Source organism: Lissotriton vulgaris, chromosome 12, assembly GCF_964263255.1.
Source record: "Lissotriton vulgaris chromosome 12, aLisVul1.2, whole genome shotgun sequence".
NCBI lineage: Eukaryota > Metazoa > Chordata > Amphibia > Caudata > Salamandridae > Lissotriton > Lissotriton vulgaris.
Window position 1 is genome coordinate 697,330,856 of NC_141700.1, and position 27,177 is coordinate 697,358,032.

A 27,177-nucleotide genomic window follows, 5' to 3' on the forward strand; every position below is an offset into this window, starting at 1 on the left:
AGTATTGGCAGTTCCTTACCTTCACCCTATTTGGTGTGTCGACTTTGTCAGGGTCCACAAAAGCTCCATGAAACAAAGCCTAGCAATGGCTTTGCATATTTTAACTCCCGAGGTCTCCCAAAGAAGAACATGCTTTCAAACATGCTTCGAAATCAAAATGACTGTATGGAAAATGCCATAAGGGGAAATAGATAAAAAATTCCAAAGCAAAAACCGACATTAAAAACCTTTAGGAGAAAATAAAACGCTTCATAAGAGTACCCTTTTCTACAAAAATTCAAATGAAATATGACAGCTAGGGATCTGGAACTTTCTCACAATGGAGCATTATGGACCAGTCTAGTACTCTGATTTCTTAAAGGAGCAGTGCTAAAGGAATATGCTACTTACCCTGTAAGCATCTAATCATACCATGTAGTGCTATAGATTCATATGCTTAGCATACTATGCCATCTAGTGTTGAAGGTATAGGGACTCCTTTTGTCGGCATTGTGCAGGTTCCTCAGCTCCTTTGTTAGATAGTTTTTTTAGCTCAACTGAAAATTAGAAAATGGAGAAGTATAGTGATAGAGAAGATGAGCATGCAAGTGAATGCTATAATAATGTAGAAAATTTTACTAAGTAAGTATATACTTCTACCAAAAGCTGATGGAGACGAAGATGAGTCGATATCAATCTAAGGCACTACACACTACAAATAGATACTTATGCTTACAGGGTAACATATTCCATTCGTAGCATGTGTTGGCCATAGATCCATATGCTTACATCGAATGTAACTGCAACAAATGATGGACAGAATGCTGAATGATTCAAACATTCTCCCGCAGTCAAAAGATCTGGGTTAAATCCATTGTTCTTTTACCCACTACACCACCCCACTTTGGACCCAGCCATATGTAAGTCAGTTTGACCCTGTGCCTCATAGGAACAGACCAGATCGAACTGCCAAGGCAGGTCTTCCCTGGACCGGAAACAAGCATCCTGGGACCTTCATCAGCCAGGCTAGCTTGAATCCAGTGGCACAGTGAGCAAGAGACCCAAGTATGGGCATATCCATCCCACTTAGGGCGTAAAGTGTAACTGCAACAAATGACGGACGGAATGCTGAATGATTCAAACATCCACTCCAAGTCAAGAGATCTGGGTTAAATCCATCCCGAGTGGGACGGGTATGCCCAGACATGAGTCCCGTGCTCTCCATGCCACTGGAGTCAAGCTATCCTGGCTGATGAGGGCTGAGAGCCCGAAACCGATCCTAGGATACTTGTTTCCAGTCCAGGGAGGACTTGGCGTGGCAGTTCGGGCTGGGCTGTTACCATTGGGCGCAGGGTCAAGACTGATTTGCATATGGATGGGTCGAAACTGGTATGGCAAGGTGAGCAAAAAAACAATGGATTAGGCCCAGATCTCTGTACTGGGGTGAATGTATGACATTGTTCTGCATTCTGTCCATCAATTGTTCTGCTTGCATTTGTCACCCCGAGTGGGACGGGTATGCCAGACGTGGGAGGAAGGTTGAAGGCTGTCAACTGTTGCTGCTCAATCTCCACGCAAGAAGGTTGAGAGTGGACAGGTTCAGGTGGAGAATCCTTCCACGATGCTGCGACAGAAGATCCACCTGAAGGGGCAGCCTGATTGGAGGCTCAATGGCCAAGCTCAGTAAACCAGATTCTCCCTGCCCAGAGCCACAAGGATGACTGGGGCCTGGTCGTTCCTAATCTTTAGAACTCTAGGAAGTAATGGTATGGGCAGAAAGTCATACACGAGGCCTGAGTTCCACTCAAGACGAAAAGCCTCTCTGAGCAAGTGCAGACTTGGAAACTCCAGCGCGCAAAACTTCTGACACTGAGCGTTCTCGGCAGAGGCAAACAGATCTAACCGAAGCTTCCCACTGTTGAAAGAGACCTTGCACCACCTCAGAGTGGAGATGCCATTCGTGATCCATTAGGCATCAACAGCTGCGCTGGCGTTGAGAGAGCCTGCCAGTTGTTGAATCACCAGGGATTTAACCTGCTTTTCCAGCCATGTCCAGAGGCACCGGGCCTTTTGACAAAGGGTCCATGACCACACCCCATCCTGTTTGTTTCAGTACCACATGGTGGTGGTGATGTCTGTGAACAATTGTACCAGCCTTTCCTTGAGGAGGGTAGTAAGGCTTTCACTTTCAATGGCAGTCAAATCGCACGGAGCTCCAGCAGGTTAATGTGGAGTCTATATTCCGCTGGAGACCAGAGTCCTTTGATCTCCACCTCTCCCAGGTGGCAACCCATTCCAGGAGCGATGCATCTGTCATTACTGTAAGCTCTGGTTGGAGAAGTGAGAGGGGTCTCCCTCTGACCCATCTGTGGTCTGTTAACTACTGTAGATCTTTTGCGGTTACCTCTGAGAGCTGGATCATGTCGGAGAGGTTCCCCCGATGTTGTGCCCATTGAAACTTCAAGACCCACTGTAGAGCAGCGTATGATGCAGGAGGCCATGAGTTCCAAAAGCCCTTGGGTCTGCCTCGATGAAATCCAGCACAATGACTGAAATATCAGTATCATGGCCTGAATATCCAGGACTCGACCCATGTGAGGATATCCCGAAACTGCACTGTGTCCAGAACAGCTCCCATGAAAGGGAGCGTCTGAGAGCGAATGCGGTGTAACTTCGGTATGTTGATAGTGATCCCCAAGAGGGCAAAAGGTTTGCCACAGTCTGGAGGTGGGAGATGACAGCCTGGGGCAAGCCTGCCTTCAACAACCAGTGTCGAGCTAGGGGAAGATTTGCACTCCTGATCAAAGCAGATGAGCTGCAACCACCGCCATGATCTTGGTGAACACCAGAGGGGCACTGGAAAGGCCAAAAGGGAGCAAGTTGAACTCAAAATGCTCATGGTCGACCGTAACCTGCAAATAGCACCAGCAGGCAGGCAGAACTCAAATGTGGAAGAAGGTATCCTGAAAGTCCAACCCTACTATCCAGTCTCCTGGGTCCAGAGCAGATAAGACCTGAGCCAATGTGAGCATTTGGACTTTGTCCTTCTTGAGGAGGAATTTGATGGACATCAGATCTAGAAAAGGATGAAGGCCTTTGTTCTATTTGGGAAGCAAAATGTAACGGGAATGGCAACCACAGCCTACTTCTGGCACCGGAACCCTGGCTACGGCTCCCTTGGCCATAAGAGCTGTGACTTCTTCGAAGAAGGGACAGATCATCCTCTGTCGGTTGGTCGTGAGATGGTGGCATTGAGGGAGGGGTTGTCACCAAGCGGAGGTAATAACCACTGACGATATGCAAAACCCATCTATTCGATGTAATGGACTACCAGTGGGGCAGGTGATGGTGAATCCTTCCGCCAACTGGATGCCATGGTAGTAAAGGGGCAGATTAGGTGGGTTTGAAGGCTGCAGCTGCCAGGAAAGTGGTGGACTGACCAGACCACTGGCTACCCGACGCACTATGTCTGTGGGTACTGCGCCCTCAGCTGCGTAGAGGCTGGGTAGCATAAGCAGCTCAGTGGCTGGCATGGAACTGGTGCGATTGGAAGCCCCTTCCATAGCCACAAAAGGAGCAAAAGGTTGATTGGGGAGAGGTGGGGCACAGAAAAGCGTAAGGACTTAGCCGCAGCCCAACTGTCCTTGAAGCAATACAATGCTGAAACCACCTCGTCTCTGAAGAGACGGGTGTCATCGAAAGGCATGCTCATAGGGGGATGCCTGAACAAACCCCAAAAAGCCGCCTCAAGGCCACCGTCAATGAAACTGCTCTTTCCAGTGAGTGGATTGTGTCACGTCCACAACAGATTGTCACGTCAGGGTGTGCTTTCTCTACCACCTCACTCCGATTTGTGGTCCTAACTTGTGTACTATGCACCCAAAAGGAATGATGGTAGAAAAGGCACCCTCCTGCAGTCAGATATATATATTTTTTTTATTTATTGGATTTGTGAAGGAAATATGCAGCCCAAAAGGCACAGATATACAAAAGTATTACCCTTTATAGCAAAATCAACAACTAATGTTTGTAAACGCATAGGTCAAAAACTAGAAAACGAATTACACCAAACCAATAAAAGCACACCTTTTGAGTAAAGTTCTACATGCATTTGCAATTTGGTGTAAATCTGTTCAGCAGTTTGAGATGAAGGTGGCAACAACATTTCCTATGGGAGATAAAGTGGAAAACATGTGTTTTCGCCTCTCCCCCCTTAAATCTTAATCCATGTATGAATCTGCATGAAAACGAGCATGCCAGACCTTAGTGGAGTATGTCAAGCAATTGCCAAATTTGTTATAAATATGCATAAGGGGTCAAAAGCCATAGGCATATAAAAAATTTCAATGGAAAATGCAACTGAATAATAACTACACAATGGTAACTGTTTTTGTAACATATACACACACACATACATATATATATATATATACACACATATATATATATATATATATATATATATATATATATATATATATATATATATATATATATAAATGCACACACACACATATATGTATTTACACACATATATATGTATGTATGGCACACCAAATTGTTGCACACCAATTTATTGTTAAAAAACGATGCGTTTCGGCTTTCTCAGCCTTTGACATGCTTCCATATCGTGCTCTACTTGCGACAGAAATAAGCATTTGAATTCATGAACACAGGGAACAAACTGCGATCGTGACTTGCCTTTGTACAAACAAAATACTCAAATATTGAATTACAACTGTCACAGGGGATCACCTTTCAAATTAATTATATATGCATTCAATCTCATATTTTGTATTTAATAAAGTGCAATACTGACTTCTACTTGGTGCAAGTGCATACTACCTACAGAGTGACTGCTTGTATGTTGATGCGTTGTTTGCAATTTATGGATACAAAATATAAAACTAAGTATCACTGATGAGTTGTATTTGCAATTAAAGGAAAAACAACCCAACGTCTATTATGCATCATATGCAATCATACCTCTATAGCAGCAACCGATATTCACAGACATGAAAGAAACACATTGTGTGAATTTAAATTTACCTAGCGATGGGTTAGATTATATATGTATATATATATATATATATATATATATATATATATATATATATATATGCTGCAAAGACTCGTCCTTCAGTTTCTCACCCGAAACAGACAGCCAGCACAAGCAAAAAGACGAGGTAGACCCAAATTGGTGCTTCTTCTTTTATTTTGCGTTAAAGTGCAACCACATCACCACGACGCGTTTCGGCAGCTCCCTGCCTTGATCACATGACAACAGTGTCGTGGGATGCACCTCCTTTTAAAGTGCTAATGTGCGAATGGACATAGAAGAAATATTTAACAGTTTTCTTTCTCGTGTGATACGTAAAATACAGGTTAAATAAATAATAAATGTAAAATACAGTATTGTATAAACAATGTATGAATGTTGAGCCAAAGAAATTCCATGTATAATACATTGTGGCTATTATCCACTCAAATGCATTTGATAACCTTCAATTCATGACATATCGACTGTTATCATCTCAAATATCCATTCACTAGATACTAAAGTGCATCACCATAAATCCAAAAATGAGACCTAATGTGCTAATGCTAACGTGAGAAAATTTCAATTACTAAACAAAAAAATATAATACCCTAAGTGAAAAGCAAATATTCTTAAATTTATAATACACCCTACCCATAAACAATTTCACATCTCTGAAGGGATAGATATAAGAAAAGACAGATATTTGAAGGGCTCTTCCATTAAACTGCAACCTTATACAACTTTCCAATGAATGATTCCCACAATTGACAACATCAAAAAAATCATTTTTTGTGTCATACAATTCATTCATTACTCATTAAAATTGCATAAATAATTAAAACCCTTCTTGTATCAAAAATATATCAATTTCTTATCTTATAAAATCACCTATTTACATTATTTTGTAAAAGCGAACTGCCAAAGTATTTACATTTGAGGGATTATGGATATGCCGAACACTGTTTCATAGTGAAGTGCAATTTACACTGCCATGATCTAAATAATTATTCTAAAAATGTATACATGTCTTCACTCATGTTAAGACCGTTTGGCTGTTTGGTATCTAGAGTAAGAATGTAATGTGTTTCAAGCCGGCGAAGCATACCCTCCCTATCCCCTCCTCTTCTCTGAATTGGGACGGTATCTATGACGTAGTACCTTAGATCTTTCGGGTTTCCACCATGTACATCATGAAAATGCCTCGCCACAGGGTAATTGGGGTCGTTGTTGTTAATCGCCCTGATGTGCTGCAGGATCCTCTTATGGCTTGGAAGCTTCGTACTGCCTACATACTTCAGATTGCAGCTGCATTCCAGTATGTAAACCACAAATTCACTTTTACATGTTAAGTGAAATTTGATATTTTGTGGTCTCGAGCTGAAGGCTGTCAGATATGAAGTTTTATTCACCCCATATGTGCAAGCCTTACAGCTAGGGCACTTATAAAAAACCTTTCCGTGCTAGGGACCAGCCACAGTTTTCCTTATATTCTGGGCTACTCTTTACCAAAACATCGCCCATTGAGGTGGCTTTTCTGTATGTGATTGCTGGGTAGTCGGGGAGGGTATCACCAATTACAGGATCTTCCTTAACAAGATGCCAGTTGCGGTGAATTATTTTACGTAATTCTCTATGTTGGCGATTATAGGTCATAATTAATCTAGGTACATCCTCAGATGCTGTCATGTTACCTATATTTTCCAACATAGGGGTTCCCGTATTGCTCAAAAGTTCATCTCTTGATTTTAATCTGGACTTAGCAATTGCCGCCTCTACTGTTTTCACACTGTAACCTCTTCCTAGGAATCTACATTTACTCTCCTGCTGATGTTTCCTCAACTCTGCCTCATCACTACATATTCTGCGTAGCCGCAGCATTTCCCCATACGGGATGCTGTGGATAAGATGGCTAGGATGTGCACTACTTGCATGTAGCAAGGTGTTCCCTGCAGTTTGCTTTCTGTACAAAGTGGTCATAATCTTACCTTCATCAATCTTAACTGAAACATCTAGGAAGGAAACCTGACTATTACTTATGTCTGATGTAAAACTTAAGTTTATGTCATTGATATTAATGTTGTTAATGAATGTCTGTGCGTCCTCTTTACTACCTTTCCACACTATTATCAGATCATCTATGTACCGTAACCATGATACAATATTGTTCGAACAGGTGTCCCGATACTGCCCCCTGAGGACCAGCTCCTCCCACCAGCCCATAAATAAACAGGCGTAACTGGGGGAGAAGCCGGCCCCCATGGCGACACCCTGAACCTGACGGTACATTTGTTTGTTGAAAAGGAAATATATATATATATATATATATATATATATATATATATATATATATATATATATATATATATATATTCATCGCACAGAGTTCTCCCCCTTGAAAGAGCCAAACACACAAGTAAGTTAGTTTGAGGAATTCGTTTACTGAAGGCTGCTGCGATGAGAAAGTGACAACAATTCACAGCTCCAAATTAAAACAATTGCCTGACGCGTTTCGTGACTCCAGCACTTTCTCAAAGGCAATGCTGTCTCTAAATTAATACCAAAATCCATACCCCAGTGGGTTGCTGTGTTGTTTCGCTTCATTCACACAGCTCGTGGATTTTGGTATTAATTTAGAGACAGCGCACCAGCTCACTGGAGCAAAACGTAGTGCAACTACGGGAGCCAGAAGGCCATGCGGTTGGCCACGCCCATTGGGCAGGACTTCAAATAATTGATTTAAGTTGCACTTGTGGCGAAACTGATCTCTGCACAACATTGCCTTTGAAAAAGTGCTGGAGTCACGAAACGCGTCAGCCAATTGTTTTAATTTGGAGCTGTGAATTGTTGTCACTTTCTCATCGCAGCAGCCTTCAGTAAACGAATTCCTCAAACTAACTCACTTGTGTGTTTGGCTCTTTCAAGGGGGAGAACTCTGTGTGATGAATATATATATATATATATATATATATATATAAAAAATGCACAATGTCAGGGTGAGTTTGCAAAGAACGGAGGGTAAGCAGATATCATGATCAGATGGACCAAAGTCCTTGGTCCATCACCATGACATTCTGTGAGCTTATGAAAAAGCGCCCGCACTCTATACTTACTCAAGCGAAATTACCCATTTGTTACACTGGGTTAAAATTTTTAAAACCATTAGGTCAGCCTTTAACGTGATACAGTATGCAAGCATCATTTTTGCATATCTGTGTTTCCATGCATTACATTAAAGCCAGACATACAAACGCTGCCAATGCTGGCTTCAAAATGTATACTGATTTAGACAAAATTCTATACCCAGCTAGATGGCAGGACCATATATCACATAAATGTTTTATTAGATTTATGTTGGAACACAAAAATATAGATTTCAGAAACGTTTTAGATTCAACAGGACAACGGGAAGAAAAAAAAACAAAAGAAAAAAAAAAATCACAGAAAAGACAAGAAGATACCAAAGAGCAAAAAACGAGTCGGAGGAAGCAAACAAGGTTGAAGCGGAGAAAGGAGGGAAAAGGGGAGAAAGATAAAAGTAGGATAGTGAACAGAGGCGGGAGAGGTAACACGGAGCACAAGGAGGTCTATAAAAAGGTTAGACAAAAACGATATCCTACTCCAACCAGCCACTCTTTCCCTTCTATTCGCCATGTTTTGTGACCCTCACCGTGAAGAAGAATGGATGGGCATTTTCACCCAATTTCTTGATGAGCCTCTCCTGCAGCCGAGTCAGAGGCTTCTTCTCTTCAGGAAGAGGGGGAAAGGCTTGAAATGTTGCAATGAAAAGGTCTTTTCGGAAGGAAAGTCCCAAGACATCCAGATCTTCCCGTCCGTACCGAAAAGCACAAGTCAGGGTTACATAAACTGTAAGGGGAAAACGGTCAAGAGACACCACAAGTTATTACCAAGGCCATGTATGGTCATATAATATCCCAAACAGCTGACATAGATAAGAGGCAAACCAATTAAGTCTCTGCTAGACAAAGTACCTACATAGCAAGCGCGGCCACAGAAGTCGTCGCCAGCCACAACCAAAGAGAACGAGAGAGGCATCCTCAAATAGTCTTAGAAGTGGACACCAAAGACTCATCTGTCTGAATGTTCAACAAGTGAGGACATCAGGCACCTGAAGGAGCTTCAGCCTTCGGACCTGCTACACATTTTTCACTTAAGTGACAGTATCTCAAAACTTTGGAGATTTCGAAAACACATAAATTGGTAAGCGCATTATAGTAAGGTTTTCTTTTGTACAGACATTCACTGCAAGACTACTTCTACAATCTTCAATAACACTTATTGTACAGAATTAAAACATCTACGAAGAGGCTTCTTCCTGTTGTCTTTTTGGTAACCTTACATAAAATCTCCACTTGTTAACCTAAAAATGTAACCTAAAAATAAATGAGCACAATAAACTTTCAAAGACAAATGAGTTCTTGAATGAATTTCAACTCATACATAATTCTGAATTTCAACTTAAACATAGTTCTGTTCCTTTCGATTTTAGTATCTTAAAAGTCCTGAAACCGGTTTTCTGCCTATGTGTAACATTCTATATCTTGACATCTTAAATCAGACTAAGTGTTCAGGTGTCTGCCACTGAACAGAATGTCCATGTAGCCTTATACCAAACTGTAAGCGTGAATTGGCTTAATAATTTTAATCAGATGACTGCAATTGTAATTTTAAACTTCTGTTCTGGTATTCACTGCCAATTAGTACTGTGGAGGGATGATGGGCATATCCACACAAGTTAAAAACCATAGAGTGATCGGCTTCCATTGGGAATGTAGCTCAAAGATACACACTTATTTATCTACTAAAGTAGTTTAAATGCTTTTCATGATATTATATGAAAAAATGATGCATGTTTAATGACACTTTGACCAATTGAAGTCGTCTCCGGAACAGACACAGAAAAAGTCAATTGAGAGAATTTACAAATAGAGAAACATAGCAATTATAGGCAGTGCTTAATTTGCAGGGAAATAGGTGCCAGTGCCAAGGGTATCATATAGGAGGATGCTGGAGATTGCACCACCCCCTGCAGCGCTGCTAAATGTCATCAAACTCCTACAAATCTGACCTTTTGGATTATTCCAGTTTACCTTAAATTGAATTAATAATTAATGTATACTAAACTGATTCTTATGTCTTTTGTTCAGAAAAAGTCAGACAGAGCTACCCTGTGGTGGACTGTCATAAACAAGTGCAAGTGTAAAGGATAACGGTTGGTGCCAAGCACCAGCAAATACCAGCCCAAATTAACACCTTTAGGGCTGCCGTCGGCCAACGGTCGTCGCGAGCACTACCTTGCCAGTGCTGCGCACCCATTTCTTCGAACATTCAGCACTGGTTCGAAGCAGCAAACGGGTTAAGTACTGCTTTTGGTCCATATGATATGTGAACCTCAATTATCAACATTAACAGAGAGGATTCCCCAAAGAATACTTCATCTAAGTCACACTCACTTTGATGTCACCACACAAATTAAAGCAGCAGATAAAGTACCCTCAACCATGAGAAAACGTATAAAGTTATCACGGTCCAAAGGTCGTAAAGCAAATCCAAAGAGAACAGGCATTTACAATGCAATGGTATCGGCATTATTAAAGGTAGAGCTATTGGCATTGCTCATGACATTTTTTTTTTTAAATCATAAATAAATAGCATAGTCATTTACATTGCCAATAGCTTAATCGTTAAATAAATGGCATTGTCATTTACAATGCCAATAGCTTAATCGCTCGCATATGCATGACATATTACATTTACACCCACACAGAGCCACACACACACACACACATACAGAGCCACCCACACATACATTCACATAGAGCCACCCCCCCACACAGAGCCACCTACACAGAGCCACCCTCACACAGACAGAGCCACCTACAAAAAAAGCTATCCTCATACACACACACAGCTGCACACACACACAGAGCCACACACACACACACACACACACACACACACACACACAGAGCCACACAGACACACACACAAACAGAGCCACACACACACAGAGCCATACACACACACACACAAACAGAGCCACACACAGATCCCTAGTGACAGTAAGCACTTCTGAGCCCCCCCTCCCCCCGACACAAAATAGGTATTATCTGCTCATTTTAACCTCCCAAATGCCAGATCACATACTTTCAGATATTGTTACAATGTCATATTCGCTGAGCAGGTCGTTATCTGTAAAATGGCCTTTTGGGAAATGGCTGAGGAGGAAAAGGAAACAATTAAATAATTCCGCTGTCCTGGAACACAATCAATAATCTACAGGCTTACACAGCAATGCTCATCTCTGAGGAGATCATTTCACTAGCAAATAAAGTCCTACCCGTCCACCTGGGGGAGACCTGCTGGTGCCCACGATTGAGGAAGGCTGTGTAAATGCCTTTCAATCATGCCAGATAAACAGCTGGATCCTTGAGGCACTCCCTGGAATGTCCTGTCTAACCACAGCAGGGCACAGGACAAAAGCACGGTCTGTATGTGGGACAGGGGAGCACAGCGTGCCGTTACTGTGATCAGCATGCCATCTCTGCTACACATTCATTTGTGCTTAAGACTTTTCCCACGGATTATGAAACAGACATGGAAAGATAGTCTAAATATGCATGCTCCCTGGATGCTTAACTCAATGTACTAATCAGGGACTCTCCGGGTTCACACCAAGAATCCATTTTTCTGTGGAAAGAAATTCCACAAAACTATAAAATCATCGTAAAGTCTCTCATCTTAAAAACTGTAATCACACAACATACTTAAACACTTAACGGTGATTGATCAAAATCAATTACAGAGTCCATGCCTACCACAGGTACTTTAGAACGTCAGCAGTTGACGTTTTTTGCAGTCATTGGGCGGAGCTAACATACCATGATTTTACAAGCACATCGAGAGTACGTCGAGAATTACATCTAATATTACATGTATTACATATAGGGATGTGGAAAAGACCAAAAGTGGCCAGCTCTATCCCTCGAATATGAAAAAGCATGCAACCAGTCTAACACCCAAGGAGAGTGGAACAGAGTGAATACTTCAGTAACCTTTCCTGGCGGCCCAGGTGCAGGTATGATGATCACTGCATTTTGAGAGAGTAATCATCCTTTGGCAAATACGATTAAATTAAAGCTATAGCAACTGCAATGATTTGTGTTTTTCTGTGCAAATACGCACACACTGTTCCTTGAGAGTCTTCTTTTGAGATGCACACATTATAGCAGCCTAATAATGGTCCAATAAGGACTGTTAAACCACTCCACCCGTACAACTATAAGGTGATGTACCGTTCAATCTTGAAAATTGGTCCAGGGAGGTTTATTGCATGGATGCAATAACAGGAATACCCATTATAATCATTCCTGAGTCAGGGCATCCTAGGACGATGCCCTGCATTGCAAGTAACATTACATCACTTCCCTTTAACCTCATACTTGGTGCATAGGGTACCGCCCTGTAGTTGTTGTACTTTAGTTCTTTGTACCAATGGTTTCTTTTGAAGATCATCACTTGGGTGCATGGGGTTGGGGGTCTCATCACCAGAGATTAGACTAGAGACCTAGAATGTCTGGACACCATTGCAACCATCTGATATCAACCCTAAAGTCAAATTTAGTGATGGTCACCTTTTTACACTGGCTGGGTGTTTCTGCATTCTCACTTAGGTAATATTTGTTGGAGTTCATTCCCGGTGAGTTTCATCGCATAAAGGACCCAAGACTTTAAATTCCTTGTCACTAGATATTACATAATTCACAAGGGATGCCCCATCTACATTCTTGTGCAGGCTGGCTGCTGTCCTATGAAGCTTGACTAAGATAACCTGACAACCGCAGGGCTGTTAAGATGCTCATTGGCTATTCTACACTTTCTGTTCAAAGGGTTTCTATTTAATTGTCTGTCAGAGAATATTCAACAGGAATTATCATTTAACTGTTTGAAACGCCCACACACAAACGTATTAGAGAAGAATACATTTAAAGAAATGAGCATTCGTATTCTAAAAACGGATTCTGCAAGCTGATGATGTGGTTGTACAGTACAAGCCTTTGAAGAAGTGATGTAATTAAAATAAGCGCATGCACACACACACGCGAGCACGTAAGCAGCAAAGTCCGAACGGCCAAATACTCCTCATGAACTTGTGCCCAAAGATGCATGGCACATTCATTTTATTAGATTGCAGTGAATCAAACAGCAAAAAATAGACACCAATTCAGTGTTATTTGTGCAACTTCTCGCTCCAAAAGCAACAGAAAGGGTTTATTACAACTCGTGCTATTCTGTGAAATACCACAGTATCTGTAACCATTCCAAACAGTTAAATTTCCTCTGGTTATAAATGGCAGTAATATAAGCCAAGAGATGCCCCGTGTGCCTCTGGTATGCTCATTCCTTCACAGTGCCGATGATGCTTCTCCTGCCTGCATAGCTTATTCCTTTAACTAATGGGTGCTACTGTACAGCTGTACAGTCCTGCTCCCCTTCCCCCTCTCTGCTGCGCCCTACCCCTATTGCCAAATGTGTCCCTGCTGCCCTCTTGCTCTGGATCAATGTTTATTGACGAGAAATAAGTGCCGATCCCCAAACACAAGTGCTGGTGAACCTCACCAGCAACTAAAGGCTCAAATTAAGCACTACCAAAACTCATCTAGCACTGGTGTCACCCATTAAAGGATACAGACGGAATCCTTTCTTCCATTTGGCTAATTTCTCTGGATCTTAAGAAATACATTCATCCACTGAAGAATTCAGTTATCTTTTCCATCTATAAATGTAATGCTTTCTTCTGTTTTTAGCAATCTGTCCATGTATACAATTATATAATAATGTATCCATTCTTATACACCCAGCAGTGCATCAAATCAATTGGTCTAAGAATCCCAGTCATATAGTCACATAATTAAACTCCCACGATCTAGTCGCCTCCTTAAACACTCCACCTCTGATTTCTGTGAATTGCTTTTTTTGCCATTGATTTACTCACTGTCCCCTTTTCTATCTCACTATACATAGAACTGCGCAACCTTCCATGCCCCATCCACACGGATGCCCATCAATCTTATTCTCCTTCTGTTTATGAAGGTACCAAGTCATCAATCTGTCAAGTCACTCTTACAACCATTTACTAAATTATCCACTTGCCATCTACTTACAAAATCACTTTACTAACTTTGTACCAAGCCCAATCCAAACACTGTCCCATCCTACTTTTAAGCCATTCATAAACCAATCTGACAGTCATCTAGCTACGGCTCTATTGGACATACCAGTGCCCTCAAAGACATAGTCCATACATTTCTCAAACGTAGTCATAGTACATCTGTTCTGTTGCTATGTTTTTGTTTACATGGTTACGGGGATCACCTGACTGTTTAACACTTGCTACTATAGCTTATGGCATAAAGTTTCAAGAGTTAGTTTTGCATTAGGATTGACTGTTTGTGTACAGCATCCCTATTCGTCTCATTTATCGTAGCAGCCCTGCACACCAACCTTAAACCAAGGGCGCCCACTAGCACAGGGACTTTGGCCTAACCTCAGTTTAACTGCAACAACCAACTTTTCAAACCCCGAACATCTCAAAGACTGGGGTATGTTGATCAAGATAGAGGGACAATATGACCAATCAGTGGTAACTAAGTCCTACATCTTTTTTCAAAGAGCCACTTGTCAGTGCCTCATTTGTACAATAAATAAGGAAATAAACCAGGAAATGCAAGTGCCCGACCTTTGTGTTAGGAGCCTCTCGCCAGTACTACTGAATGCCAGGATTGTCTAATACCAAGGTGGATCAATCTGGTTTCTACTTCCCTGTTTTTTCATTTTAAATCTCTTTGCCTAGCTTTCTTTTCCTCCTTCATTTTCCCTTTTGCTCTGGGTCAGTGTCCTCTGCCTGCATGAATGAAGCACTGGTTTTCAGACTTGAGTGGGATGCGCGCACACACACACACACGTTTGAATTATAGGGGGCAGGATACACCCCTGAGCATTTAGCCACATGAAAACAAGCTAGCATATGGCCTCCAATCCACTTGGTGTCAAAACCACACCACAAAGACGGACCATTTCGCTTCAGGAGACTTGTGTGAGTGGGGCTTTGAGAAAAGTGAGGGCTAAGTTCATTTGCTCCCGTTTTAACTCAAGGGTGCTTGTGCCGCTGCTGTGCTCAATAACACATCTGTTGCAGTTTGAAGCACTAGAGGCTTCTAGTCCTGAGTGACTTGCCGGGGTACCCCCTACTCCTGAAAATCCCCCGGAGACTCGTATCCACGTCACTCCTCTCTTTTGCTGAAACCTGAAGGCAGGCCTTCCATCATACAAGACAACTATTCTTTCGAAAACGCTTGACCTGCCACTGGCGGGGTCAAGGACCTCCAGAAGATTCCGGGGGACAAGAAAAGGTCCCAGATGTCCAGCATGTGGCTGAGTGGGAGCCCTGACTGAACAGTTTGAGGTAATCGATACATGGCCGAAGAGGGCGAGCCACAAGGGTGCTCTGGGGAACTCAATCATGGATAAAAAAAAACAGCAAAGTTGTCCTTATGGGGGGCAGCACCCAACCCTCATTAAACACAGGTCACCACACAGCCAGCAGATGGCTCTGCGTTTCTGACCCTGCCGACCTGAATTGCACTCAATTCAGCCATTTTCTATCTTTGAATTGCACCTTTATGTAATCAAAACCCTTCATGTAGTAGTTACACCGATACAAGTGTAATCAAAAGAAAATGGCTACAATTCATTGAGCATTATATTCCCGTTCACAATCCTAGTACTTCCTCACTCTCTGCACATATTACACCGGAGGGTCCTCTGGAGTCATGAGCTTGTAGACTTTCTCTGCCAGCCCAGCCCAGCTTCAGAGCAGCGCCGAGGCTCCTGCGCAAATGCTTAGGAAACATTTCCCAGCTAGGCTGTGTTTTTAATTTAACTAGACACGAACAGCTTAAGCACACTAAAGCCCTTCCAAAGGCTGTCCTGTTCTGCAGGTCCCATGGCTCGGCCAGCAGCGCCCTGAGCTCTTACACGGGTGCGTCACAGGAAGAGGCTGAGAAACACACCCAGCGCACAGTGGCCTAACAAAAGCACCAGGGGGTGGAGGGGTTTTGGGGATGGGGGGGGGAAGCAGAGGAAGGGGAGCTAAGAGCGTCTGAGGTCCCGTCCAGCACTGGCAGGTCCCTGACGATGCAGAGCTTCTTGGTGCTCATGTTTTCTATGATTGCTCCAGCCATTGTTGCCCCTTACAATCACCACACACTGCTTGAAAACAATCCGGAGTGCGATGAAAGCAGAATTCCCCCAGAGCCGAGCCCACAGGACCCCGACCACGTTTCTCCGAAGCGAGGCAGAAATGCCTATCAGAAAGCAGGGTCATTTTTCGGATTGAGGGGCGTGTTTTCGTTCTCTCCTCTTCCCATTGGCTGGAAGGTAAAATTCCAGCCAATGGGAAGAGGAGAGAAAGTAAATAGAAAGAAACGAAAAAACACACCCCTCAATCCGAAAAACACGGGGTTTTAACGGAGTGACGCCCCTCTCCTCCGATGGCTGGCCTCCATTTAGGAAGCCAGCCAATGGAGAAGAGGGGCGGGTTCAAGACCCTACAAAAAAAACATAAAATCTTCTGAGCTCCGCCCACTGCTTACGCAGTGCGACGAGTCCTCGACCTAAAAAACAGGCACAGAGTCTAGCCATGAGCAAATAAGTCCCTTAAAGAGCAAACAGACCTCACCAAATGTCAAACAACAAAAAAGCTCATAATCAGGCAAAACACTCACAAATGGTCACCATCAAGAGACAACAGAGCTGTGAGAATATTTCCCAATAAATCACTTGGTTGTGTTGTGTCAACCTTAGGAGCAGATAGGTTCATCATATTTTTATCATCAACTAAGTAAAAAGCACTAGTTGGGCATTTTTTTTTTAAACAAAACTCACAACCTCCATATTAATCATATTTCACAGGTTTATGCGCTCTCGAAAAAACTATCTTCCTTCCTGCTAGCTCATTCGTTATTTCTCAAACAATAATATTCAGCACAGATTTGTGTTGTTATTTGAATCTTTGGATTGGCTATGTCATCTATAATTTTCCAATGTCACATTTCACTCATGATACCTGTATCAACATGTGCAGTATGCGAGAGCTCAGTGCAGAAAGAATACCCCACAAGGTTAATTAAAAGAATAAATAGCTTACCTTTCCTGTCCTTTAAGTAGTCAGGGTCCACCAAGACAATGCCATCTGAAAGAATTGTAAAAAAATGGGTATTTACTCAACACTACACTGAAGATCACTGCAAGAGCTCATACAAGACTTGATTCAAGAAGGTTGAACTCAGTCATCACAAACATGATTATACATGTTGCCTAGCAAGGGAGACCCAACGCTACAAACTAAAACAAATATCAATCCTGCAAAGGATATTGCCACTCCTAAAGGCACCTGAATAAAAAGCCACCAACAAGGCCCAAATATAAGCAAGTACATATCATGCATATAAATAGGTCAAACAGTGCATAGAAACAGCAAGACGACAAACTTGTGCAAGCAAGATCTAAACTAGCCCAGCATGTAGAGGAAAATGTAACCCATACAAGAACCAGTGTTGCTCAAATACGGGCCCATCTACCAAGAATCCAACAGACTCAAAGAAGAACAAGGAGAACCATACTCACATAGGAACCAGGGCATTAAATTATATCAAAGAACAATGGCTTCTGTGGTCTGATACTATAATATATCATTCAATGTGTAGCTAAATAGCAATTTCAGACAACACAAAAGGGCTATCAGGGTTGTCAAAAAAAGTTACAACAATTTGAGAGAGTTCTCAATACTGTTTATATACTTCAAAATACAAATTGCAAAATTACACAATTGTATACAGCTTGTCACATATTCATGTGAACACAAAAAAGAGAAAAGGTGCACAGTGTCCCAAGTGTACATGTGAAACCAAAAAATTAAATACACAAACAACATACATTAAATGCAGGCACAGTGGTTTCTCATAGAATAACAATTAAGAAGGAAAATGACCAAAATATTGATAATGAATTATTTATAGTGTCTATATATAATCCTAGGCACTAATTGTTGGTTCAATTCCTTGTGGCGTCGACGGCGTTTCGACCCTCAGAAATATAGGTCTCTCAGGACAAGGCTTTGGGGACATCTGAATAATAACTTATTCTCACACCATGCGTGATAAAAATTGAGAATGACTTACAGGTAGCCCAGCCGGGTACACTGTAGTGGTCAGAAAATCAAGGGTGTAATGCTCATGGAAGGTGATGTTTTCAATACGTACAGGACAATGCCTTACAAATTGGGAATGGCGCCAGGTAGCGCACGATATGTCCACATCATTGTTTGACCATTTACCGATTCAGGCATCGTCCTGTTAATAATATCCTACTTATCCCTGTTAAGTCAAACAGTCAATCCAGTGGTGTGGAGTGCCTGGGACCCACGTCTGAGCATCCCCAGCGCACTTATGGCGGAATTTGCAAACAAAACAGGTGATGGACAGAATGTGGATCAATGTCACACATTCACCCCAGTCCAAAGATCTGGGCCCATATCCATCGTTTTTTTGCACTCCACGATGGATTAGGACCCAGATCTTTTGACTGGGTTGAATGTGTGACATTGATCCTCATTCGGTCCATCACCTGTTGTTTTTGCAAACTCGCTATAAGTGTACTGGGGATGCCCAGACGTGGGTCCCAGGCACTCCACACCACTGGAGTCAAGCTAGCCGGGCTGATGAGAGGTGTTACCTGGAAACCGGTCCGGTCCTCGGATGCTTGATTCCGTTCTGGGAAGGACATGGCTTTTGTAGTTCGGACTGGACTGTTCCCATGGGGCACAGGGTCAGAGCTGATTTGCATATCGCCATTGTCTAACCCAGGGTGGTGTGGAGTGCAAAAAAACGATGGATTAGGACCCAGATCTTTTGACTGGGTTGAATGTGTGACATTGATCCTCATTCGGTCCATCACCTGTTGTTTTTGCAAACTAGGATTATATATAGAAACTATAAATAATTCATTATCAATATTTTGGTCATTTTACTTCTTAATTGTTATTCTATAAGAAACCACTGTGCCTGCATTTAATGTATGTTGTTTGTGTATTTAATTTTTTGGTTTCACATGTACACTTGGGACACTGTGCACCTTTTCTCTTTTTTGTGTTCACATGAATATGTGACAAGCTGTATACAATTGTGTAATTTTGCAATTTGTGTTTTGAAGTATATAAACAGTATTGAGAACTCTCTCAAATTGGTGTTGTAACTTTTTTTGACACCCTGATAGCCCTTTTGTGTTGCCTAAAATTGCTATTTAGCTACACATTGAATGATATATTATAGTATCAGACCACAGGAGCCGTTGTTCTTTGATATAAAGAATCCAACAGAGGCAGGTTTCAAAAGGGCCAAAAAAGCCCCAAGAAACTGGAGCTCATACGCACCCAATCCAACGGGTCTTAAGTGGCAGGAACGAAAAAATAAACTGCCATCCAAACAATGTTCCATACAGCTAGGATCAGCCAGCTTAGCATTAAAATAATCATGATCAATATAGGCATGGAAAAAGAGTGAACAAAACTCTCAAACAGGAAGCATGTAGCTCAATTAAAACTAGACTGCAGTCAACAAGACCATTTATAGCATTAGGCTAAGCGAACCTAAATGTGATTCAGCGCAACTCTCAGTCTGGAGAGGTCCTGGTCTCTGTTATTTTTATTAACAGAGCACCTTGTTTGCAAAAGCCTTCAACAACCCAATGCACAGAGATGCACCATCCTGACCAAAATAATCTTCCAGTATATTTTCTTTTTAAAAGAATACCAAACTTTCCCAATGCACTGAATATGACGAATTAAAACAAATGGGGCAGCCCTTCATCAGAGGTGAATTTATGGTCATTTGAAAAACAATAATATGAAAAAATGTAAAATTTAGCATAACATCAAAAAGAGTAGTTGACTGAAAATAAAGAATTAGCATAATTCTTTATATGCAATCAATTAGGGAAAAAAACTAAAATCTTGAAAATATGAACTATAAGCAAAGAAACTCTGCATTTCTACTTTTTCTATATAGGCAATTTTATAAATCGAAAATGGCACACTGTTCAATGCTCCTGTATAGAGCTGTGAACATTAAAGACTAATGGCGAGAAATGTGAAGACATTGGCAGGAAACAAATCTCATGAAAGGAACAAGTTATTTGTACTGTCTTTTTTCCATATACAACCCTTCCATGATGTGCACAATCAATGTTCCAACCCTTACTGATTAAACTAGTCGGTGGGTCATCTGCAGAAGAGCACTATTGAAAAAGACTGCCATGGGGCACATGTATGCTTCATGGGGAACATTTTAGTATCATATGTAGGCGATCCTTAGCTTGTACTTTCACTCTTGGATAATACATCCATAGAAAGGCAAAGCCAACTTTCAAAAAGGTATGCGTATGGTGGCAGAGTGGATGGATAACAACTGTCTACGGCTGAACGCTAATAAGACGGAGTTTCTCCTTCTAGACAGACAAGTTCTTTCCCGAGATGGCCACGGATGGCCGTCCTCCCGTGGGCCTCCCCCAAACCCAAGTCCTCCATCAAAAACTTAGGATTTGGGTTTAATAACACCCTGGCATTTTAGGTCCATGCTAAATCAGTGGTTGCCACCTGTTTTGGACTCTTCGGTAGCCTCAAACCAATCTTGGGCCTTTTTGACCCACGCGCCCGTCAAGTCCTCATTCAGGTTATTTTGTCCCGCTAGACTACTGCAATATCGTGTACCTAGGAGCCAATAAATCCATTACTAAAAGACTCCGGCTGGCCCAAATGCAGCGGACAGGCTGCTTTTCTCCCTCCCTAGGTTCTGCTCTTCCTTTGATCTTCTCCGTAGGTTACATGGTAGCCCTGTGGATAAGCGCATTTAATTCAAGACTCTCTGCACCACCCATAAGATTCTTTAGTCCCAGAGGGCCCGATCCAGAGACATCTTATCGGCTCACATGTTTGCTGTGCTACGCCAACCTCAACCTGGCCATTTTTGCCCAAGTCAGGAGAGTCAGAGCGGGGTGAGGGTGTGGGAGAGACTGATCGTTCAGAGCCGAGGCCCATTCTCACTGGAACACACTTTCTCTCTCTCTCCATCAAAAACATCCCAAACCATCTATTTTTGAGAAACCCGCTCAAGACATGGCTTTTTTCCATCGAGCTCCTCTCCCCATCCTTTGGGGTGTAGGCAGTTGTGTGTTGTATAGGCCTAGAGCTAGGAAGCCTCATTTTTGGGACAGCTATGCGCTCTACAAATCCTACAACATAACTAATAGCTGGAAGGTCCACAACTGAGTACCCTGTGCAGTCAGAAAAGGCTATCTCCAATTAAAGTTTTTCTTTGATATATCAAGTATCCACTAACTAGGGGCGCCTCCTCTGCTAAGATGGAGGAGCGTCGCCCCACAGGAAAAATAAAATGATAATATTTTATTTTTTATTATTTCCTATATAAAATTGCGGGTGGGTCAGGGCTGCTCTTCCGCAGAGCAGGGTGAGGAATGGTGGCACTCTCTTAAGTGCACATGATGGTTTAGCCGGCCCTCTTGGGCCAGCTAAACAGTCATGCACACTGGGCATATTCTCCACCGAGCTGTGTTGTATGACCTGGTGGATAGCATAATTGCCTGGTGGAGAACATGCCCAGTCTCTATCTAAATGCCGAACCACAGCGCTCAGACCAACCTCGACGTTGCTGTCAGGCAGCGTTGTGATTGGCCACAGGAGACGGGAGCCTGGGTGTTTCCTGTTTCGACGACGAAGAAGACAAGGACAGAAGAAGGGTGGCTGCTGTGAAGGGAAGTGATTTCTTTTTGTCCCCCCTTTTTTTTTTCTTTTTTCCAAACCCCATAGGATTTACAGAGGTACACATGACACCCCAAATGCTTTCTTTTGTGGTAGTGTGGGCGAACAGTTAAACATATCAGATGGAAGGGCCAAGCATTTATTGCGCACACAAAGGCAATAAGGGAGACACACTCAAAGAAATTCAACAGCAATTTGTAAAAATAACTCATACTTTTATATGAATTTAAATATCAAGATTATTGGAATCAGGTAAGTACGTTTCAAGTTATGAATTTTTAGTTTTCAAAAGTGGACACAGTGCAATTTTTGGGTGCTGTGAAATTATCCTAAGGGGAAAAAAATGTACTGCATTTGGGCACTTAACAGTGACTTACGGGACTGTTCTCCAGGACTTAAGGTGTGTATGGGGCTAAGCCCAAGCCCACACCAAAAGGAGGCTCTGGTGGGGAGTACAGATGCAGAGGTGTGTTACAGCATTGGGTGTCCTAATCACTTTGATGGGGAACGGTTGCACACAGGCTGGGACAGGGGGGCCAGTACAGGGGAGTCCACGGGGGGGGCGGGGGAGCGCTCCAAATTGTCGGGTATATGGGGAGACCGTTGGTCCACTTCTTCTCGGGCTGCGTGGCTTTGGTGCAGTGGTATCTTTTGGCATCACTTTCAGGTGGGCTTAGCTCCTTCTGGGTCTGGGGACTCTGTTGGCACCATTACCTCCCTTGGACTCAGGCTGTGGAGTGTGGGTGCATTGGTAATTTGAGTTGGTGGCGGTCGCAGACTCATTTGTTTCTATAGACAAAGGGCAAACAGGAAAGCTGGCCCACTCTTGTTGTGGGTCTAACTGTCCCTAAAGTCCCTTGACGTGCAGGTCGGTTATCCTCACCATCTGTGTCCAGTCTGGGCACAACAAGTCTTGGTTGTTGCAAGGGGTCCAGTACCCCAGATAGTGGTGTTCTGCGGCTCCAGTCGGACCTCGCGTCCCCTCAGTTGGAGGGAGGGCGAATCTAATCTATGGGAGCATGGCTACCTCTTCCTGGGCGGCTGCAGCATCAGTAGTTTCCGTAAACAGCAGGTCACTGAGCCGGGCATTGCGTCTTTGGTGCCTGCAGCTGCAAGGGAGTAGCTCTTCTACTCCCAGGGAGTTTCTCTGGCAATTATCAAAGCACTGGCAGCTCTTCGGGTTTCTTGGCGTCTGCACAGCAGCAGGACAAGTTGGTTGCTCTACAAGGGTCGTGTGCAGCAGGCAGGCTGGCTGGTTTGGCACCAAGTCAGTCGTGCTCCTCGGTTCCCGAGTCAGCAGTCTTCTTTGTCCACTCCTTTTGTGGACATCGAAACTTGAAGATTTGGTATCAGGGGGTCCTCCGAGTATGCATTTTAGGGCCATTAAAGGGAGTAAGGAGGGGGTAGGAGCCAATGGGCTACTTACCCCTGGAGTCACTACACCCCCTAGATGACCACTTCCTTTAGGGAGTGTGCATCACCCGGTCCCGGAATTCCTAATTCTACCACACACAAGATGGTTGAATTTCAAATTTTGTGTTTACTTCAGGCTGTTCACCCTAGAGGTGTGTTGAGCCTGGCAGTGAAATACGCCTTCTGTATAGCTAATTTTCCCACCTGTCCTGGTGCCATGTGGCCTAAAGCAAGGAGTGACATCTCTCCTGTCTGGGGAAGCCTTGGGTCGCATATCAAAGGTGACAGAGGCCTTTGAAGCCTCCTACCTTGATATGCTGATTTACCAGCCTTCCTGGTTTCTGTTGTCTGAGAGCAGAGCTCTCACCTCCTAGGGGGTCAGAAATTAGTCTGTGGTGGCAGGCTAGACTGGATAAGTCAGCCAGCACAACAGTAGGCTAGTTGGGCTCAAGGTGCACCTCTACGCTATCCTCTGGGATCACGTCTTAATAAATACATCACTGGAATCATGTGAGTTTATTAATATGAGGGGTTTGATACCAAACACCATAGGGTTCACTGAAGCCATTAAGTAGCTGGGTAACTGGTTTTGACCAGTGCCTAGAACATACCTTAATATGGCTTCCCTGCTCACTTGCAATACCAAGTAATAGAACCAGACATCATAGGGACATGACATCACATAACATATGATGCACCCTGCCTCATGGCTCAAAGGCCTGCTGCAGGGATGATTTACATATATTAGATGCAGTGACTTTGGCAGGGCACACAGGAATGTGTAGTGTCATGTTTTCACTCATGCTCTGCATCGGATCACAAAGCCGGCAATGGCAGTCTGAATATAATTTGTGTGCGGGTCCGTTAGGGTGGCATAAGAAGCTGCATCCCTTTAGGGCCTTCTCTAGCACTCATACCCTAGTTACCTGGGGAACCATTTACTAGGGACTTATAAAGGTGCTAAAGTCCTTTGCCAATTGTAGTACAATTAGTCAACAACTTGTTTTGGGGAAGGAGCACTGGCATTGAGGTCCGGATAGCAGGCCTCAAGTGCACTATCAAAGTAGAAAATCATCATCCAGTAGCTTAAAGGGGGGAAGGGTGGCAAAGTGGGGGGGATAACTGCAACAAAAACTCAGTTTCCTACAACTGGCTGCAGAGTCATTACTCCTCCTACACTTCAGCGAAGATAAGGAAGGGTTCTAGAACTTCTTTGGCAACACCAAACTCCTCACATTATACAGAAAATCATGAAGTGCTTTCTTCTGAAAAGCATGCGCAAAACAGTTGCCCGTCAGTATCTTCAAAGAAAAGTAGAATTTCACCAAGCTTTCCTTTCTGCGGCTTCTTTAGTGTCGAAAGGCTATAGTTTATGATGCCTTAATAACAGGCATGTTTTTGCAACATTTTTCGGGGGCGGGGGGGGGGGGGGGGGGGGGGGTGGAGTCCTAACTTTTTTGGGGTAAGTTTTGGAGACGCTAGTAATAGGTCCACCTGCTTCTTAGATTTTTCTGAAGACTGCGCAAAACTACTTGAGTGACTCTGTTTTGCAAACTGATTAAAATAACCATTTGAAGTCCAGAAAAAAACAATGTGATATGAATCAGTGATGTTTCCTGACACAGAGGCCAACACAGACAACCACAAGCTACCCTGTCCCTGTCCACAACCAACACCGTAGTCCTCGGTCTTAATATTAAGCCCTAACCCTAGTCCTACCTAACCTGCTTAAATGTGACTTACGTATCTTATGAAAACCAAGCAACACCACCACCACCATCATCATCATCGTCATTATCATCATCCTCCTACTCACCAACGGGGTCCACGCGGTCCAGGTGATCCACAAAGTCACGTTTCCCCAAATACACGGTCAGCTGAAAAAAAGAGTGCAAAAGAGATCATAGGTTAATGTTCAGGGAATGACAGATCACCAGAGAGCCCAAAAAAAACACACAAAAAATGAGAAAATCTGAGACGGGTGTTAAGGAATCAGAACTATGTTTTAGCAAAATGGACAAGATATGGAATGACAGAGGTGGACAAATCAGTGCGACTATGGGCCTCTCAAACCATAAGACTGGCCCAAGAGCAGATTTACACATCCACACAGAATAAAAGTGCCCATGCAGACAGAAGGTTATACAGAAACGCATAAATCCATCTCTAACATTCAGCATTCCAGAGAGTTGCATGCCAAAACAGCCGCCCAGCCCAGAATTACCACATTTTCAAGCTGCTTGCGGAAGACAGCTATTCCCCGCGGAAACACACAGCTGATCCGGTCTAGGTCCAGAAGGTCCATCCTAAGCTAGCTGAATTTAGGCTTTTACCGCCACCTCCCACCCTGTACCGGACCTACAGCGCTCTGGGACAGTAAGCCTGGCAACTATCTGTCCTTTTCCAAGCGTGCTTCTCCTAGCCTGCAGAGGTGATGTTCTGAGTCTTCCTGCACCAAGCTGCAAGTGCAGGCTCCCTTATGTTGGAAGCATTTAGTCGAACGACCTACTCCTGCCGTGCTGCAGGGCTCCCTCTCTTCAATGCATGCAGCTGGGAGGCCATTTTGCTTTGTGCTCTAGTGTCCCTCGTTCTGCATGCAGGCAGTACTTTTATTCTGTTTGCAAGATTTCGGTCCTATTCTACTCAGGGCTGGGAGAGCTGTTCCCTAGGTGCTCTCTGCTTCACCAAGCTGCAAGACCGAGGCCCGATGTGATCCCCTCGCTCTCCCTTGCTGCCTCTGGCTGTAAAACCTGCGTCTTTTAGCTTCCAGGGTCTTTGCTCCTCTGCCAGCGAGTGGAGGATGCGCCCCATCCGTGTTGTGGTCTCCTCGGTGACATGAAAGCAGCAATCGGTAACCAGATGCTCCCACGGTGCACAATGTGTATATACTTTCGAGAGCTTGTTGATCATTTCTCTCCACCCTCCTCCTGTCTCAGCTGGAGCCTATGCCTGCCTCCCTCCCTCCGCCCTGTGATGCACAGGGGACCGATCACCTGCCTGTGCCCCAAAGGGCGAGGGACCCAATGACAGCGAGGCAGAGATCAAAGAACAGCCCCAACATGGCAACAAGGAGGAAAAAAACATGTCGACGCAAAAACAAAGTGAAACCTGCAAAGAAGCAAACTCATTCCAGAGCAGCATGCAGAGCCGAGCCAACAGAGGTACCAAGAAGCACAGAGCCAGCAATAAAATAAATACATAAAATATAAATAAAATATAGCAAGAGGGACTGGAGCAGGGCAGAAAGTGTGGAGAAGATTCGGGGAGCAGAAGGAGGGCACTCAAATCCTATACAGGACTGTTGGGAAACACAGAATAGTAATGAAAGGACTCACCTTGCAATTTGGACTCGACTTCTTGAAGACTCTGAAAAACACACAAATACAATGAGAATTGCATCTAAAGATAGTGAGTCTCCATAAACCAAGGTCAATTATATCCCAAAAGCCGAATAGTGCTGATTATATATATATATATATATATACATACACACACACACATATATACATACATATACATATATACATACATACATATACATACATATATATGTATATATCTGTCCCCCCACCCATAGCCACCTCCTGGAGCCTTCACAAAGCCATAAACACACACACACAGACATGTCACCCAAAAAGCCCCTGACACACTCTCTGCCCCTGTCCTCCGGTAGGAAAAGGCGTGACTTGAGAAGCCACAAAACACGTAGGGGGGGGGGGGGGGGGGGGGGGGGGGAATAGTTTGATTTAGAGAAGCCCTGTACCGTGCCATCATTTTTCTGGAACCAAAGGAGTACCTGTCGGGTGTGCATATTATGGTCGACTTGGAATAC

General features: G+C 43.4%; 1 protein-coding gene across 1 annotated transcript in view; it reads right to left on the reverse strand.

Moving 5' to 3' along the window:
- The window catches only part of ARRB2 (arrestin beta 2), a 269,502-nt gene that overhangs the window by 160,627 nt on the left and 81,698 nt on the right, over positions 1 to 27,177 (reverse strand). The window contains exons 2-5 of the mRNA XM_086945904.1: positions 26,681 to 26,711; positions 25,162 to 25,222; positions 17,247 to 17,291; positions 8,688 to 8,884 (exon numbers count right to left, since the gene is read on the reverse strand). Of these exons, the coding sequence (XP_086802030.1) occupies positions 8,688 to 8,884; positions 17,247 to 17,291; positions 25,162 to 25,222; positions 26,681 to 26,711 (334 nt within the window). The remainder of the gene's footprint in view (positions 1 to 8,687; positions 8,885 to 17,246; positions 17,292 to 25,161; positions 25,223 to 26,680; positions 26,712 to 27,177) is intronic.